This window comes from Epinephelus moara, chromosome 3, assembly GCF_006386435.1.
Source record: "Epinephelus moara isolate mb chromosome 3, YSFRI_EMoa_1.0, whole genome shotgun sequence".
Classification (NCBI taxonomy): Eukaryota; Metazoa; Chordata; class Actinopteri; order Perciformes; family Serranidae; genus Epinephelus; species Epinephelus moara.
Genome location: NC_065508.1, coordinates 12346595 through 12366027, shown reverse-complemented (window position 1 = coordinate 12366027; position 19433 = coordinate 12346595). Strand labels below are relative to the sequence as shown.

Sequence of the window (19433 nt, the reverse complement as noted above, 5' to 3'; positions counted from 1 at the left end):
ATGAACCAACCACAACCTCGCTGAGACAGACGCAATATCTTAATCTGGCAAGAGACGTAAAACCAAGTACTCAAAAACCATAGTTATTTAAAACCATATGCATATTATGGGACCATGATACTTTGCACACTGCAAAAATGAAGCACACCATTGAATACCAGCGCTGCTTGGTTGTCCTGTGGCACAGAGGCACACCAAAAAACAACAAAAAAAAAAGCTGAATGCATAAAGTCAAGAGGGATGCAGAGTGGCGTACAACTGCCGCACGACGATCATAAAAGAGATTGTGTTTTTTTACAACAATATATTCATTCTACTGAAACAGCTGCGTGCGGTTCAGATTATTATACAGAGTGAGGGACATAAACGCAGTGGGAAGTCAGTTTGATAGTAGCTTCAGCTGATAGTGTTACGGTTAGAAAGATTTGAACTCATCCACTGAACGTCTTAATTTTGCTGTTGATACTGGTTAGGACTGAATTGCAGCAGTGGTGTGTCAGATCACATCCTGAAAGGTGGCAAACATCATAGCCCAGTTTCGAAAGTAAGAATACTCACTGAACTGCAAACATTAGAGACACAAGAGATTTATATTTGAGTCAACTTAAAAAAAATTACCCTCTGACACTGACATGACGAGGTGCTGCCGCTTATTGTTACCAAAATCAACGGTTTTAAAATGTGAACCAACTTCTTCACACCGTTAGTGTCCACACAGAATTCCCAGATAAGTCAAATAAGAGTCAACAATACGACAGAAGCTATCTACAGGAGCCGAAATACAGTAAGGTGATCATAATACAGCATGTAGCGTAGACATACGAGTGATGTTCGAGAGAAACTCAAGCTGACACGAAGGTTTCTCCTTGACTTATTTTTTTTTCCATTCAGCCTAAACCCTCGCACTCGGTGTGTCTGCACGGTCGCAGGTGTGTTTGTTTTGACAGATGTGAAGAGCGGAGGCTTTGGGTTCAAACAGAAAAAAACAGTCTTTATTCATTCTGACGCATTCCATACAAAAATTAAATTTCCTGATTGGCTTGGCAAAGCGCTCTTTTGGCAACTGCTCGCAAAAATCCACCGCCCGTAAAGGAGGGAAAGTGGGTTTCTGGAAACTGGTAACTGTGCCCCTCTGTCAAAACCATTCATGGATCAAACTAAAACCAATCGCAAAAATAAAGATAGTAGGACAGCTTGTCTGACATTGTCTGTGTAGGTCCATATCCTATACGTAACTGCTGTCGTGTATTTCAAGTTTCTTTTTTTTTTGCCATTGTATGACAATTTCATTTCTGCATGACATTTACAGTGTTATTCTGACTGTACAAAATACTAAGCAGCCAGAGGAGTTGGCTGGAGGTGAGGAGGGGAAACATCTGGGATGAGATACAGGAAGACAAGGGGAAGGAAGAGAGTGAGATGAGCCATGATGCCAGAGTGATAAACTGCAGCTACAACATCAGGAGGTGAAGAGAACGTATGAGTGGACAGTCAGCTGGATGGACTGGGCTGCAGCTACTGGTCGGCTGGATGAAAGTGCTGATGGGTTGTGGGAAAGACAAAAGGTGGAGGGTTATCCAGATGAAGGAGCAGTACAAAGGATGGATTTGGGTAGGGGGGGTGTAGCGACGCCCCCCTGCGTGTCCTATCGGTCCATTTCATCCAGCAGGGGTGTGGCGTCTCCGGCGATGGACATGGGTGTGCTCTCGATCATAGGGCTGGGCGACGGTCGAGGCGTCATCCTCTGGGCTTTCTTCCGCCCCTCCGCTTCTTTTTCCTTCAGCCACTGCTCCGCCATCTTGCCCCAGTCCACTGCAGAGGCGTTGCTGCTGCTGGCTCTGCGAGGAGGGAGGACAGAGGGGGAGGTGTTTCAGTCAAAGACAGTGACAGATTGAATGGCGGGCTGCTGCTTAGCCTTAAAATGATGCAGATTGAGGGTTTAGCACCATCTAATGGCCGAAACAACGTATTCAACAACTGGTTGATTTGTTAATTTGAGTTGTTTAACAGCAAAATGGACACGACACATTCTGACGTGGAGCTGAAGGGAGAATCTGAGATGACAACGTTACTGTTAAACTTATCAAATTTCATATAGCGGGAACTTTAGAGAGGTTATAGCTATGATCACTGTACATGAATAATCAGTTTGACTATTAAAGAAAAAGCTACACAGGAGCTGAACACACACCAGGGTCCTTTTTCAGGAAACACACGATGCTGGAGTACATCAGATCACTCACACATATTCTGCCTGTACTTACTTTGGTGGCGCCTGCTGCTGCTGCTGTGGAGTCCGTCCTCTCGATGAGGTTGAGGATGACGGCGTGCTGGACGCGTGGCCATGGTGACTGCTGTGATGGCCGTGATGGTTGTGGTGTGACACGTGGCTTCCATGTGGGTGGGCGTGAGAGTGGGAGGACTGCGGGGTGGAGCCGGTGTACTGTGGCGTGCCCAAGGCCTGCTGGCTTGGCGTGGTGTAGGAGTAGCTGGGCGTCATCATGGGCGTCGCCATGGGTTGCTGAGGTGTGGCAAATACCTGCAGAGGTGCAAGTAATGCTTATCAATGTGGCTCAACTAGTTAATTGAGAAAAGTTAAAATATAATATAATAGTATAAAGCCTGTTGCACACCAAGTCCATATTTTACTGTGTGTTAGATCATTCTATCAGAATCTCAAAAACAACCGCTTTACTTCCACAGTAGCTGTCACCATTAAAAGCTGCACTCACATGATAAGCAGAGGAGCTCCCTCCGCCTCCTCCTGTGCTACCACCATAGCCGTATTGGCTGGATCCCCACTGTGCGGGGGTGGTGTTGGGGTTCTGGCCCTGGCCTGTGACTGCGGCGATGGCACTGAACATCTGAGAGGTCATGTTGCGTGGGAGGGCGTTGACAGCTCGCGTCAAATCTAGGAATGAAGGAATAAATTAGAAAATAGTAAAATGTACTACAACTCCACTCATGCTGAATGTGTGTGTGTGTGTGTGTGTGTGTGTGTGTGGGTGGAAGAGAGTGGGACTCACCTGCAATGTTGATATTGGCTGGGGTGGCGTTCAGGGACGCAGGTGTCCTTGTTCGGCTGCTATTGCTGGGAGTGATGCCTTTGACAGAGGATAAAATGTTAGATAATACGCACAATATCCTTCACCTGCTGTAATACACACAACAAACATTCCTTATAGTGTTTCCATACCTGGCACCGGCTCTTGGTAATGGTCCTTAAACCAACGGAACAGTCCATTCACTGTGGGAAATATCTGTGAGCGGTAACGGAAGCCATCCGGGGTGATGGTCACATACTCAACCCTAGACAAAAACAAAAAGAAGATGGCACGTTGACATTCAGCTCTACTGCTGTTACCGTGTTATCAATCAAAGAAGTAAAGATCTAATAAAAAATGTTTTGGCTGTGAAGCAGCTGTGTGGGAGAGTTGATAAGAATTGTGAGGTGTTGAGTCATTGGGCATGATCAGTATGACATGACTCACAAAGACTGAAAATCTGAGTCTCTGTAGTAGCTATGGGCCTTTGCATGCACCATATGTCACAGTGATTCATGATATTCAGAGCACTGAATGGCATCTACTGATGTTTTTGTGGATCTAATGTGAGCTTGAGCTGATTTAGGAAAAAGCAACATTAAAAATATAATATGCATAACTTTCCTAAAAAACAACGCATTCTCGGAACCCATCGGCTGTATTCGGCATCTGACTTCTGGCAGACGGCGATACAGCCTCTGGGGGCAGACCCCCGATTTTTTGGCATTCTGGTTTGATTTGGGCGAATTTCAGTATCCGACTTCCGTTTATATGCTGAACCATTGCGATGAATTCAGAGTTTGCAGTGACGCCAATTATGTTCCGCCTCGTTAGTTCACTGCACGGACCGTTTAACCTGGCAACAACTGCAGCCAGCTCAAACGTGATTGGTCAATATCACGCGGACTACAAATAGCCTACAACCGGAAACCAGGGCTCTTCCGCTCTTCTTCCGGAGGCAAGATCTCCGGGGTTTGCCTACAGACTCTACATTCACTGAATGTAGAGTCTGTATATAGAGACTATATCAAACGTAACTCCTCTCAATCATCACGTAGACAAGACATGTAGTGATGTACCTTCTGCAGACTCTGCCCTCTGCCTGTATTTTCCTATTTTGCTGAGGTTGGGAGTTCTCTGGTTGCGCAGCCACCCCAGCCAACAAAAGCGCACAGCTGAGGTCAGGACTTTACTAAAAGGCAGCGACCAGACAGTAGCAACACGCATCCAAACTACTGAAATCATGGACACAGCACACAACAAAATGAAAATATAGTAAAGCCAAATGCCAAGCAGACAAAGCTGCTTCAAAACGAGAGTGGATCTGGGGTTGGCTTTCACTTTCCCTGACCAGCACTGAAGGAGAGGATGGGAATTAAGAGCGATGCAGAGTTGGACTGTTTCCTGCTGGACAGGTAGGTGGCAGCAGTGAGCTTAGTAAACTTGCTCAAGTATCATCTTTCCTGTTAGAACAAATGTAACGTTCATACAGTAGCATGCAGTGTGCCCAGTACAGGGAGGAGGGGCCAGGTTTGATTGTTGTCATTACCAGCAGTAAATGACAATTCCTGCGCAGTATACCTTTAACAACTGTGTTTTAAATCAGCTTCCACTGAAATCAGTCCATCCTTTTCAGTCACCATTTTCTCACCATGGCTTCATTACAGCAAATAATCAGAAAACAGGAGAGAGAGAGAGAAACAGTTCTGCTCACCGTGGTTTTCCACGAGGCTGGTAGCCCAGGATGAATTTTCCTGGCAGATCTTTACATGCCGAAATAAAGTAAGGAATAAAAGTAGGCTTCTCCTTCTTTGTCCTCATCAGTAAGTCCTCCATTTTCTGTTAGAGAAAGAACATGACCAAAGGAGATATGAGACGTCTTAGTCTGTGCAATGATTAAGTTATGTTTCCCACAGGAACAATATATTAGAGTAGATCAGTATATACCTCCTTGCTTCCCTGGTTGCAGTCCTGGAAGTACTTATGTCCCAGCAAATCCCGGGCAAATGACGCCATTGGCTGAATGTACCGAGCAGTGATTTCATCCAGATCTTCAAACTCCTGCAGAGAACATGACAGACTCTTTACAAACATGCAGCCGCCACAACTTTGCTGATGTTTCATGATACACTTTCAGGTCTGGATTATGATGAACAATAAGGTGAAAAGAGCTTACCTCATTATTGATCCAGAGAGTGTGCCCTAAGCTAAATGCATTCTCTTTGCCTTCCTCTCTCACATCCACATGCTGGTAGATACCGTCAGCCACCTGCAAAACATCACACAGTGTCACAGTGGAATATGGTGTGTCAAAGCCTTAGCATTAAAGTACTGGCAACACTGTCTACATGCAAGTGTGTGCTTTTAATATTTACTCATTGTATTTTTATTTGATATCGTGTCTTATTTTGGCCAAGCTTCTTACTTTCCAGGTGACTGTTAGGTGGTTTTCTCCCTTGCTGCTGGGTCTGATGATCAAGTCTCCCTGGTCCAACGTCTCCATCATTTTCTCTGCCTGGTTGAAACTGATATTGTGGAAGTTGGGGTGGGCGATCACACGCTTTATATATGCTGGTGAGACAGAGGGAATGTAAAGAACAGACAGAAATTAGCACAGTGACATGGAAGTAGATGCTAGGCATAATGAGGGGAAAAAATAATCACCCAAAGGTAGCACACTGTACCGTTTAATTAGCTGTATTGATTCAAACAACTTTTATTAATCTTGTAATTATACTAACGTGTTCGCTGTTGTTTCTTTTTGAGCTCCTCTTCCTGTTTTTGGTCTTCAGACTCTGTGTCAAAGTCATAGTAGCTGTCCTTGGGGAGCTTCCACTCATTGGCCTTGTCCATTAAATCTGAGGTGCGGCACGTGAGGTCGACGCTGAATTTCTCAATGTCGATTTTCATGATGCGGCAGTGGACTGTCATGCCCACCTGAAGGAGGAGGAGGAGGAGGAGGAACCATGAAACAGGAAGACAGGAAGAACAGAAGTCGACAAAAACTAATAATAGATCTGTCTGAATTGGAAAGTTCAACTATCAACAACTGGAAATGTTGAGAAATATTTCATATTATGGTGACATTCCCAAAAGCAAAAGAAAAAACAATCAAAAAGCATCCACAAAGCACAACAAGTGATGACAGCAACAAACAACACCTCACCTTGACCCTCTCCTCAGGGTGTTTGACCACTTTGTCACTGAGGAACTTGGTGGGAATGAATCCCTGGACGCCGTTATCTAACCTGGATCGCACCCCAATGGCCTGACCTGGACACGATCCGCTGTCAAAGTGATTCCACACCTAAAGCAGGGACACAAAACAAAAAAGATGTCAGACTCTCAACTGTTTTTGACCATTAAATTGATAAAAAGAGAAAACTGAGGTGTTTGGTACCTCACTGAGCTCAGGGAAGTTGTCCTGCTGGCAGAAGGGACACTGCCACAGCCCTGTGGAATCGTTACGGATGGCCTGGTCGTAGCTCTCGCCCTGAGGCCGCCGGTGAGCGATACCAGTTACTACACTGGTGATCAGCTTACCTGGAAGAAAAGGAGGAAAAAAATCAACCACAGTCAAAAATATCAACCACATCAGCTGACAGAGCTGCAGTTCTCTATGTTTATGTGTGTGTATGTGTATTACCAATATAAAAGGTTTCTGGAGTCTCTTTGGTGAGCAGGTTGAAGACCTCCTCAGTGTTGGGGACTCTGTAGGGCACTCTCAGGTCTTTGTACCTGCAGCTCAGCTCGGCACGAATATCATACAGAGTAATCCCCTTGTTGCCGTAACCCTACACCGACAAAACAAAGAACAAAAAACAAGACTGATGATAAAACTTTGTGAAAGTTGAGTGAATGCGAAAAATGGTGAATGCGTCTTTTGGCTATACAGGTTCCTGAAACATACAGTGGAGTCTGCTATGCCTCTTTGTTTGGACTGAAAATAAATAGTATTCTGCGCTGTAGTATTTTTCAGGCTGCTTGTAACTCTGGCAGCAGAATGGTGAGACATTGCCGCGGTCAAAGCCACAACACCCACACTGACCTGTCTCTCAAGCTCTTCAGCAAAGGCATCCAGGTCCAGATCTTTGAGGCGTTCTGGATTTTCCAAGATCTCCTCCAGCGCTCCGGCTGGGTTGGCATCTTCTGCCGACTCGTCGTACTCGAGGGCGTCCACAGCCATTTTGCGAGCCCACTCGTATGTCTCAGGGTGAACACGAGATCCATCCAGAACCTCGATGTAGGAGTCCGTACTGTGTGGAGGATTTGAGAGAAAAAAAAGCCAAAGCTGAATTGAAATAACCTCACAGCAGGCTGAATGGTAGATCACAGCCTTGTCTGACAATGGTAGATTCAGCTCTATGGGAAACATCTGGAGCGTGTAACTAGGGCTGGGGCGATTTATCGACGTAATCCATGTCATCAATAATGGAAATATGCTGATGTTGCAAAGCAATAAGCATTTATAAGTTAATGAGGCAGATTTCTGATATTTATTTTTAGACAAGGTAATTGTTATATTAATAGAGTGATAAAAAATCTTTAGAATAAAATTAATTCGTCAGTAGATGAATTAACTCATCAAAAAAATAATCATTAGATAAATCGATAAAAAAGAATAACCCTTATGTGCAGCCCTGCATGTAACAGACCCCTACGATGTACCAACCTGTCCCCGAGAGATGCCGTGTCGATCTTGATGAAACCGGCACAGTTGATGAAAACCTTGGGTCCCATGTGACACATTGTGACCAGCTGGGTTCTGTTCTCCAGACGAGTGTTGTTCTGCTTCAGAATCTAGACAAATACAAGAACCGTAACGATTATCAGGTCAGCTGATGAAGCGCTACACTTTCATAGATGACACAAGACAATCATGATAGCATAACGCATACCTTGAGCAGGTGGGAGCCCTTCCTTGGTCCAAGACCACAGACATACTGGACCAGGCTCTGAGTGTGAGGATGGGCGATGGCCCTGTTCACATCCACTCCAACCTCATTGACACGGTTGATGAATTCACAGTACAGAGCAGAGAGCAAATCTTCCTTCACCACATGTTCCTGAGGAAAGGGGGTGAGGGAAAATGATCAAGAGTTGGGAGAAGTGGAATGTCACATTATCATCTCACTATTCACTGACTGGTTGATCCATAATGATTCTCCACTAAAATAATTCAAGTAGTCTTTCAGTGATGTCACAGGATTTAAACAACACATAGTAATAAATATATAGATGGAGATAAACCACAAAAATCCACCATTCTTTAATGCCTCACCTGTAGCGGGTGTAGTTTGAGGCAGAGAATATCATCATCGGAGCTGCAAACCTGAGCATACTCTATTAGGGGATCCTGGATCTTCCTGGCTATCGACACAGCCTGTCGCAGCAGGGGAGGGTAATCCCTAAAATCATTCTGCACAGATAAAAACGTAAGAAAAGTTTACTTTGTTTGTATCCATAGATAAATGTGGTTTGCTGTAGAAGATGAGGTGTCCTTCTTAACAAACATTTTAAAAACAACACAGATAACAGACACACATCATAAAAGCCAGGCTCCAGTAATGACTAATAAATAAATACATATTTAAAAGTTGTTTCTACAGCATCTGTGTAAATAAAGAGCAGAGGGAAATGAGCAGCAAAGGGAGCATTGGGCCAAATTTTGGATCCACCAATTAGTGAACTTGCTGTTGTTAGCTGCCATACTGGGTAAAAACCACTGATGTGTTTGTGCCTACGTATGGTATAGTGACGTGTTAAATATTTACCTCAGACTTCTTGCTGTTCATGTACAGTGTGGCCAGCTCATTGTCGACAAGTTCCACTCCCACAGCGGGCAGAGAGGACTCTTGCTCAAGCTCGCTGATAGTCCTCTTGATGTCCTCCATGATCATTTGAGCATCTCTGCACACACACAGCATGTTTTTAACTTCTCAACCTCGACTCCATTACAACTTGTAAATGCTGTTCAAAACGTCTACACGTAGCTTTTCAGCACGTACAGAAAGAAATGAATTATTTACCGGTTTTCCCCAGCAACAGCTACCACATGAGGTTTCTTGCTAGACAGAAATCTCTTGAGATTTTCAATGTCGTGGGCCTGAAGATAACACAAACAAACCAGTGATCATCTCAGTAACAAAAAGCATCTGTTGACTGCACAGAGGAACACTCGTGTTCTCTGCTTGTACCTTCTTCTCTCTCTCGTCCTCCCTAAAGGCATTCCTCCTCTTCATAAAGTAGGGCAGACGCAAGAAGTCGACCACCTCCCCTTCCCCGTTGATCAGAGCGCAGAAAACTGGAGTGTCTCTGTTGGAGCAAAGTTTTTTAAGTCAGAAACTATACTGTCACGTGTGGGGTTTTTTTTTGCTAACACTGGTGTTATACGGTTGCAATTCAGATGTGCAGTAAAGCGGCCACATTTAAAAATGAGCACTCTGTTATCAGTACCAAAAATTGTCGCTACTGATACATCTGAGGTAAAAAATAAAAAATACAGTGGGTCACATACCTGCTGGGTGCATAGGCAACACCCAGCACCCGAATGCCCTTGCCCTGACTCTCGTCCATCAGATCATCATCTTCCTCAACTTGCTGATCTGGTCGGTAAGGAGCCACTTTGAGCCAGTTATACAACCGACGACAGCAGGACTACGAGAAGAAATGGAGAACACAGGGTTCATAAAGACTTCTAAACAAACATATATTGTTTAATGATTTTGTAAATATTTTGCTCTATAACTTAATTTTACAGACATGATGCATTGATTTCATCGTGCGTAACACAATATAATGATGTACATTAAATGCAGACAGATATCATGGCAAATTACCCTGACGATGCTCTCTTTGGCCTCAATGATCAGTTTGCTCTTGAGTTCCTTGGCCATCTGAGGATACAGGAACTGAGTGAGAGCTCTCTCTATGGCTAAAGTTCGCTGCCTGTTCCACTCCTGCACCTGGTGGCTGAACTCGTCTCTGTAGTAAAACTGTTTGATCTCATCAAAGTACGTCTGGTCCCCAGCATACCTGAGGACAAGCAGAGGGAAGACACAGAGAGAAGCGGAGACAGAGAGGAGCACCTCAGTATTACCACAGTCATAATTCAAAAGCCCCATACTCTACTGACAAGAATGTGTATAAAAACACAAGCTGCGTCTTATAAAGAAATTAAACTCAGGGGATCTATCCTACTTATCAACCCTTCTTTCTCTCCAACATTCAAGATAGGTTTCTATACAGACTCTAAAAATGGCACAACAGTTAGTCACATCAGATCCTGTGCTTGGTAAATGTCCTGTGGCCAAGGAAATGCCTCCATCTGGTTGATTAAAACTGACTTAATGCAAGTGGCCAGCCTCCTTAAAGAAGTTTTTCACTGCTGGATAGATGGACTTTTCATAAAACTAGACTGTCTATGCAGTAAAAGACGCAAATACTTTTGAAACTGGTGCTATATGACCAGGGAAAACAGAGGAAAGGGCCTGTGGCAAACACGTTTGCTCAAGAGGTTAAAAACCTACACAGGGTTCCCACACATTTAATGGACATATTTTTAAATCTTACATGACATTTCAAGGACCCATAACAAAATTTAAAGACCATTCACCATGTATAACATGAACGGAACGGGATGGTATAGTTTACTAGATAACTTTTTTTACTGTATGAAAACTTAACACTAACCGTTTCCAATCTCTAATAGTTGGTTATGTTTGTTACATTACGTGAAAGGTTATCCATGGAAGAGTACTGTAACAACTAATTTCATTACACGCAACAAAATTTCATGACTTTTTCAGACCTGGAAAATGAGATTCATTTCTGTGATCACTTGAACCCTACCTACAAATACCAGAATGCAATGCAACACACTGGACCAATAGATGCTCTTGCTGTTCTGTGATGCAATGCAAGCTCGGTACATGGTACGGTAAGCTACAATATGTTTCTGAAAACATTTGAGGCGAGAAAAAGGCAACGCAAAAACAGAATCTTGGTTTCGATTTGATCAGCGTTGCTTAGTATTAAAGTTTAATCTCAGTTTTTAAGTTTCTGTTTTTACAATACAGGAAACAGTATTGGCCCCACTTCCTGTTCGCAAACTCTCATACTACAGCCAAACAGAGCACTAAAATATGTTTCTGAAGAAATTTTAGGTGAGAAATAGGCAACACAGTAATGGAAACTTGGTTCATATATAATCAGCAGGCTTATCACAATTCATTTACACATACTACCCACACTTTTACGATACAAAACTAGTTGAAAATCGGTAAAATACATATATACATATCTCTGCATTGAGGAAGTTCATCCTATGCAGATCTGGCTGACCAATGTCACTGAAAAAAGATCTTTGCTCATTTTAGTTTTTGGGCTTACCCTTTGACCCCTATAAGGTCGATACAGATGTCGATGGAAAGCAGCCCCTCCTCCTCGGCCAGGCACATCTTCAAGAACTGATCCCCATTCAGCTCTTTTACAGGCTTGTTCTTAAGATACTTGAAGGAGTAGGCAAAATGAGCCTCATCCACCTCCTACAGGAAGTAAGCAAATGGCAACGCGGGTTTAGAATGGTACTCAGAATACACTCTGCAAGCTCAGAAACCTGTTCTGTTTAGGATTCGATGTCTGCGATTTTTCCCTTGTTTTCTCAAACTTACGTGAATAAATGTGCCCGTACCTTTTTGCCTTTCTTTGTTGGCTTGATGTTGATCTTGGCCCTCTCCTGAAAGGTCTGTCGGAGAACATGTCTGACCAGAGGTTCACGAGCGATCTGCATGGCCACCATGTACCTGGTTCCTTCCAGCACTGCCTCGGGAGTGCTGAACTGACTGCAGACATAATCTTTGGCCAGCTCCACAGGCTCAGCCGGGAACTGCTCTGTTTCGTGACGCTGGTAACTGTCTCTCAGATTCTCTCCAAACTGCTCTGGAGTTAACCCAAACTTTTTAGCCAAGCCATCTGCAGTACGGAACAAACAGAAAAGGAAGTTGAAGTGCTACCAAGCTAGGAAACAAACAAACAATATACAGTGAGACTGTGGTGTGCTAGGTAAAAAAGGAGACTAACCAAGTCCTACGCTCTGACAGATGCTGTACATATCTCTGCGAGACGCCAGCTTGAGGTCTGGTCCTTTCTGTTCTTCCTCTTCCTCGACTTCCAATTCCTCTTCTTCACCTAAAGAGGCAGACCATGAAAAATAAGGCAAACATTCCTGACTAAAAATTTGTTTCACTTAGAAATAAACAATTCTGCAGTACCGTCCAGCACTATCTAATGAAATGGTTAATTCAGACGCATCTATCTTACCATCCTCTGACACTTCTTTGATCTTCTTGAGCCTCTTCTTGCTGGTCTTTGCAGCATTCTGCATCTTGGGGATGTCTCGACCATAGTAGAGCAGAAAGTGGTTGTACACATCACCCAGCTCTTCAAGGGTCTGCACATCTTTCAGCCTACAGAAAACGATCATAGGTTTGAATGAAGCACAAAAAGAGCAGTGAGGATAGATGACCAGCATTGTCTGTCATCAGTCACCATGTGGACTTTATCACTTAAATTTCCTGCAATTATTCCTCGCATAATGCAGTCACAACCAAATGCAGCACATAAGAGATTATCTTTTTTTAGCTTCAGCCTTCAAGACGTACCTTTCCATGTCAGCTGTGTCAAGAGGACGGATGCCGTCAGCCAAGGGTTTGTCAGGGTCAGCTGAGATCTGCTCAAACTGGAAGGACTGCATCTTCTGAAACAGACGAGTCAGGTTCTGCTTCCGGGTCTTCAGTTGAGTCCACTGGTGGATGAAAATGTATAAGTCAAGAAACCAGAAGTGGCATAAATAATCAGCTGACGAAAGCAAATGATTTAAAATCAAATTGTTAATTTAATCTTAGATTATTAAAGAATCGACTTTGCCCCCAGAGGACCCACCCTTTCATGATGACCCCTAACAATGGCTTTCTCTTAGTCTGTAATCAGTTCCTCTTGCAAAAAAAAATGCAATACAAATGATACCTTTTCATCCCACTGCCACACTTTCCACAGGTCATTGATGTTAAGCTCTGGCTCCACATATTCCTTCCTGTAAAAAGCTATGAATGGGACCTGGAATAGAGAACATGATAAAATTGGTACTTTACTACGGTGTCACATTTCGCATCCCTTCTTTAAAGACAACATGTGTTAATAGAACACAAAGGAAACAGGTGAAGGAAGTCATAGGGTAAGGTGAGCTCACTGTACCTCAAACTGCTGGTTCCTCATGAAGTTGAGCGCCTCTTTGATCTTGGCGATTGTACTAGGGCCTTTCCTGCTGAAGTTTGTGGTTGTCCCCCTGTCTAGATAGTCTGTGCTCTCCTGTTTAGTGCATGGAGAAAAAACAGAAAGGAGAACAATGATAAACAATGGAAAATCAAGTGATCTGATTTCAGTGCTTTAGCCTCTCACCAGGTATGATGGCGGAAAATTAAATAAAGTTCTTTGCCTTGTTTGTGTATGCATTTTTCCTGAGTGTTTGTGGTAATGGTCGCACCTGCATGGAGATCGTTAAAGTGGAGAAGCCATGTCTGAAGATCCACTCTGCTTCCTCTTCCAGCTCATCATCCTCGGCAGGTTTAACAGGGATGGATCGTAACTATAAGATGGAGAACAGAATCAGGACGACTGAAACACACAAACAGGCTTTCAAGGCTGAGCTGACTAGTCAAAAACCTGCCCCCTCCCTCCTGATCAGCATTCATTGAACATGAACAAAGAGAAAGCAGTCATTACGATATGGAGCTATGTGGTCAATATATGAATGTAACAACAGTGAATCAGCACTGTTAGCATCAGAAACACACACACACACACACACACACACACACACACACACACACACACACTCACCTGGAATCTCTCAGGCATATCTGTAGAGCGGATCTCATTGTCTTGGTCAGTCATGTGACTGCTTTCCAGCTCACTGGGCTCATAGATCTCAAAGATGCTCTTCCTCCCTTGCCTCCTCTTAGTCTGCTTCTTGGGTCTGTCCCAACTCTCGTCATCCTGGTCTTCTTCCTCCTCCTCACCCTGGTCATATGCGTCCGCGTCGAAGTCAGCAAAGTCAAAGTCACCGCCAAAAATTTCTTGGGCCTCCTGGAGGGCTCTGTGGGACGATGAATAGCGAAGAGGGGAAGAAGCAGTGATCGTGAGATTTACCCGGAACATCTTAAAGCACCTCGGCACTTTGTTTATCGTCTCGTTGTTTCAAAACATTTATCAATATTTTTAATTTGATGAATAAGGATGCTATTTGAGGCCTGGTAGATCATTTAATGTGGCAAGGAAACTGGAGGCTAAAACAAGCTTCTTTTTCTACAAATGACACATCTTTTAAAAGGAAAGATTTCCTGTATAAACTATGGTACTCACGCATCTGTGTATCCTGAGAACTTCTTGCCCCTCTTTTTGGTGATGGGTTGGCCGTCATCATCCACAATAAAATCGTCTATATCTGTGGGACAAAAGTAGAAATTTAAAAACTGATTCATTCTATACCACATCTTTGAGAAATCAAGTTGGCACTGAGTTTACATTACTGTTTATCTCTATTTTTTTAGATACTCCAATACAGATCTAAAACTCCTTATTCCTGGCCTACCTGACTCCTCATCTTCTCCTTCTTCATCATCCTCTGCGTGGTGGAGAGGCTCATCGACAGCCTCGCCTTCTTCCAGCTCACCCTCTGCATCACCATGAAAGATCTCATCTGCGATCAAGTCCTTCTCGTCGTCATCTTCTTCATCATCATCAAGTGTTTTTACACGTTCGTATTTCTTCTTCTGTGACACGAGACAGGTACAGCATCAGCACTGCTGTCTTAAACTTTTTAAAGAGTACAAAAATTGTGCTATGCTGAAAGTTAAATTGTACACACTTACTACAGAGGGAGTAGTAGTAAGAGGAAGCTGTTCTTACCCTCCTTTTCACTTTAACACCCAAATTTTCCTCAATTAGGTCCAGATCATCGTCATCCAGGTAGTCGTCATAATCTGCAAAGAGGAAAAGCAAACAACTTCAATACAAGCTGCATTTCTACAACTGTAAAAACAGTGCTTTTATTCTCATGTGTGATGCACATAATTATTTGTTGAGCAAATTGAATGCTGATGTAAAGGGATGTTGGAAAAAAAATAATTTGATGTTTTTAATTGGTATCTTTATATCACAGCTAATCCATATTTTTTAGTCTGCATAGCTGCTGCAGGCAATTATCTATTACGGGGTTTTACCGCAGGTAAATGCGGCTGACACAACACATTTGCTTTCTTTGATAATGAGAAAACAAAAATATGACGTAAGATTATACACCACACCAGCAGAGATCGAACATCCAGTACCACCTGCCGGGGTTAATGCTACCAATATGCGGGTGCATCTGGCTCCACAACATATGGAGCTGAAAGCACAAGGTAAAAGGGAGGGAACCTGTTGTTTTACCTGCTCAAGAAACAGATGCCAAAAATAGGTCTACACTGATCATTCAGAAATGTATTTTATCTCACTTTAAAATGAACCATTCAACACAGCACAGTACAAAATAAGATCCAGGACACTCGTTTTAAAAAAGCTATAAAATGGATTGTAGTATTGTGTAATGGCAATACATCTCTAATTGGCACCTTGATAATCAGTTCTGTATTAAACTGGAAATCACTGCTGACTATGATACCTGAAAAATAGCAATATGAGGTCAATTGTATTGTACATCAATTGTATCACAGGTACACAATCAGTTCAGATTTAGGTTTGGATGTTTGGTCGATTTTAACAAAACGAACACACACATATCATTAAAAAACAATCTTGACCTCTCAGATCTGTGTGTTTTTTAATTGTGACAAAGATTTAAACTCTGTAAACCTTTACAAAATGACCTCATAGTTAGGGGTGTAACTATCCATTGATCTATATCATCATCTGTAGGGTTATGCCTTTATTTTGAAATTCTGTGTCACCGTCAAACAGCAGCAGGCAGTCCCGAGAGAATGACGACGAGGATGACATTATCACATCATCTCTTATTATCTCATTTATCTATTTATCTTTTATGGCCAAAAGTAAAAAAAGAAAGGGGTGGCAGTGTCTTTTGTAACAGAATGTGTTGAATGGGCATAATATAATCTCATATCGATCACAGGCCCCTGAACTGTATCGACTCCAAATCGTATCGTGGCAGACTTTGTAATATTGGCAAATATCGCATCTTTGTCCAAAGAATCTATATAATATCATACTGTGATGAAACTGGTGACACCCCTCCTCATAGTTTAACATATCTGTACTGTAGTTTATTTAGCGATTTTATACACATCACACATAATTTTCAATTCTGATGGCCATTTCAGTTTTCCACACTCATAGATTGTTTTGGCATATTTTGCCACTCAGTGGTGAGAGCAGTGGTATCAAATAAAAATGTTACATCAGAGCTTCCCCTCTATTGACTCACCAGGTAACACGAATGTGAATATGTAATTTGCTGAGGTGATCAAGTAACACAGCACTGACACGTGTCACATATATAATCCGGACAACGTTCATCACTTTGCAGAGTATGGAGACTTCAACTGCAGCATATGTAATGTTTTTGACCATTTCAGCACCTGCCTATTGTAAGTAAACATAGTGTCATATATATTAATAAAATAATGCATAAATAAAATAATAATATATACATAAAACATACATATAATCATATACAACTGTTATTATTATTCATATTTAAATTATTACTGTTATAGTTGATATTAATGTTGTTGCCATGCATCTCTCTCAGTATCATTTTGTCATATAGATTAATTTTATTGTGTTGATCACTTCTGTACACACATCTGCTGCACATCTGTCCATCCTGGGAGAAGGATCCCCCCAGTTGCTCTTCCTGAGGTTTCTACCATTTTTCCCTGTTAAAGAGTTGTTTTTTTTTTGGGAGAGTTTTTCCTTATTCTTTGTGAGGGTCAAAAGACAGAAGGCCAAGTGTTGTAAAGCCCTCTGAGGCAAACTGTGATTGGTGATATTGGGCTTTACAAATAAAACTGAATTGAATACAACTGAGAAGCCATTTTAAGAAAACACCAATATTACAATCATTACCAATTATTGGAGTAGTGGAACATTTGTACGGACAATGAGCAATTCATATGATTTTTGCTATTGTTATTTTGAGCTATGTAGGGGAGTTTATGAGAATGGGGAGGATGTGAATCTGCATGGAAACAGGCTAAAACAGCACAACGTGTAGAAGAGCTCCAGTACCTTCTTTACATAGGACACTTTTTCAAAACTCACAACCTGCAACAACAACCCACTGCACGATGGTGGCAACCCTTTAAAAACATCCGATGCACTTACTGCGCTTTTTACGTCGATGCCTAACTTCCTCCTCTGAGTCACTCCCCCCTCCACTTGCACTTCTTGCACGCTCTTCATCCTCCTCCTCCCCCTCCTCATCTCCATCATCAATGAGTCCGCGTAAATTTCCTCGCTCATCCTGGTCCTCTGTGTTCTCTTCTTCCTCTTCCTCATCTGTTGAGAAACGAGAGATAAGTGGTCCACGTGTCATGCATCCCCGCCTCTGAAGCACATACCCACAACTGAACAACTCCAATCTTACCATCCTCCTCCATAAACCTCTGGGTCTTTTTGGGCTTTAGGTCTTTCTCTTCGAACTCCTCCTCTGACTCCTCAGCCTCGCTCTCAATAAAGTCAGACATGACTGTGGTTCCTGAGAAGTGCAAGAGGCTGTAAGTAAACTTTGTCAGCATCATCTGAGTATTATAAATACAAAAGCTACACAATAACTATGCTACGCTCTATAACACATGCTGAAATTGCAATTTAACCCCATAACATCAACTTTCCTGTAATTTAAGGTTGGAAAAATCATCTTTTTTCAAACTGTCTGGCAGCATCACAAACATTCTTCATTGGCTTGGTCCAGCTTCTCATTAAGATTAAATTATTAGACAGGATGAAATGTTCAAACAGGACTCATTTTTTACAGCTGCACCCTTCCACCAAATGCAAATATTATAAATGTCATAATGTGAATAATCCATGTTTGTCATAAACACAATCATACACAGTTTAATTCCTTTGTGCCTCGCTCCAAGAAAAGCAACTAACAAATAAGTCTCCTTATGTTTGATCGAAATCCAGTCTAACATATTTGGCGGATTTGTAAACTTGAGGATCTTCGGCAGAATTTAAAATAAAGCGCTGAGGGTTTGAACAACATGTTACTGCAAAGCAGTTTTAAACGGACTGAGGTCATCCATACACTTCTGTTGTATGTTCACTCTTGGCCATCCACACACACAAGCTGTTCAATATTAAATGAATACGTGATTATTTTTTAAACAATGTGATAATAATATCTTAGAAGTGAACATGAAAAAGCCCGAATTACACAACATGGACAATGTTTGATGTGTATTAATGACAATCAACGTAATTAAATAATACATAACAATGTTGCATGTTCATATTTAGCTTTGACATTGTGAGTTTTTATTTACCTTTGGGCTGTAATGTCAGATAGTTAAAACAAACCAAGGTTTAGCTGGCAAGTTTAAAAACAACACCTAACGATGTCGCATTGCGCACAGAGAGCACCGAGGGAGATGACCAACCAAACACACGACTTGCTTTCAATCTAACTGCAGCTGACGTTATCTCGATTATTTGCTAAAGTCCTCTAATGAGCAATCATCCGACAAACATTAATGCTATATCGTAAATTCTGGCCAGTAAAATCAGTTAATGTTACAATCCCTATATGCTAGCAACCACCAACTAGGCTATTCTCTATGCTAACGATGCAAGCTAGCTAGCTACCTTTTGCCAAGAAGCTGGCATTTAGTCTTCACGTTGTTTATTTGAGCTATACGATTCCTACCAATACAAGAACTAACAATAAAAGACAAAACGAACCCCTTTCACTGTTGTAAAAATGCACCAAGGCCTCCGAGCCAACTTCGGAGTCTTACGCTGGTTAATACTTGAGCATTTTAGTAACGTTACGTTAGCCTAGCATTAGCTTGGACGACAACAACAGACGACTGCATTAGCGTTAGCTAGTTAACGGCCGTTAGCCGAGCAGCACAGTGTAAAGATCGCAAATGACCACGGTGAAATTTGACTTACACGTCTGACTGCGGTGGTATACTCCGTAAATATGTACAGTAATAGCGGGATTGTGGTGTGTTATGTGTTTCGGGGAGCTTGTACTTGTAAAAATGGCCGATAACGAGCAGCGTGATGGCAATTCCGGGATGCAGTGAGGGAACTTCCATCCTTTTCATTACCGAGGTGACGCCCCCTGCTGGTGTGCCTCGA

The 19433-nt window shown here is 42.4% G+C and overlaps 1 protein-coding gene across 1 annotated transcript; it reads right to left on the bottom strand.

Moving 5' to 3' along the window:
* Nucleotides 1-970: 970 nt before the first annotated feature.
* On the bottom strand, nt 971-19380 carry supt6h (SPT6 homolog, histone chaperone and transcription elongation factor). The gene is made up of 37 exons (XM_050038987.1): nt 19242-19380; nt 17710-17820; nt 17448-17621; nt 15012-15085; nt 14695-14875; nt 14466-14547; nt 13944-14199; nt 13588-13689; nt 13299-13412; nt 13071-13160; nt 12707-12849; nt 12366-12511; nt 12126-12233; nt 11737-12017; nt 11436-11590; nt 9884-10079; nt 9562-9701; nt 9242-9359; nt 9074-9150; nt 8819-8954; nt 8326-8463; nt 7943-8110; nt 7717-7844; nt 7093-7300; nt 6691-6838; nt 6445-6587; nt 6211-6351; nt 5786-5981; nt 5470-5615; nt 5221-5313; nt 4992-5105; nt 4759-4883; nt 3197-3309; nt 3027-3104; nt 2733-2911; nt 2265-2539; nt 971-1838 (listed from the first exon to the last, which is right to left on the bottom strand). Exons 2-37 carry the CDS (start codon nt 17807-17809, stop codon nt 1646-1648), a joined length of 5259 nt encoding a protein of 1752 aa, XP_049894944.1. The 5' UTR covers nt 17810-17820; nt 19242-19380; the 3' UTR covers nt 971-1645.
* Nucleotides 19381-19433: the final 53 nt, after the last annotated feature.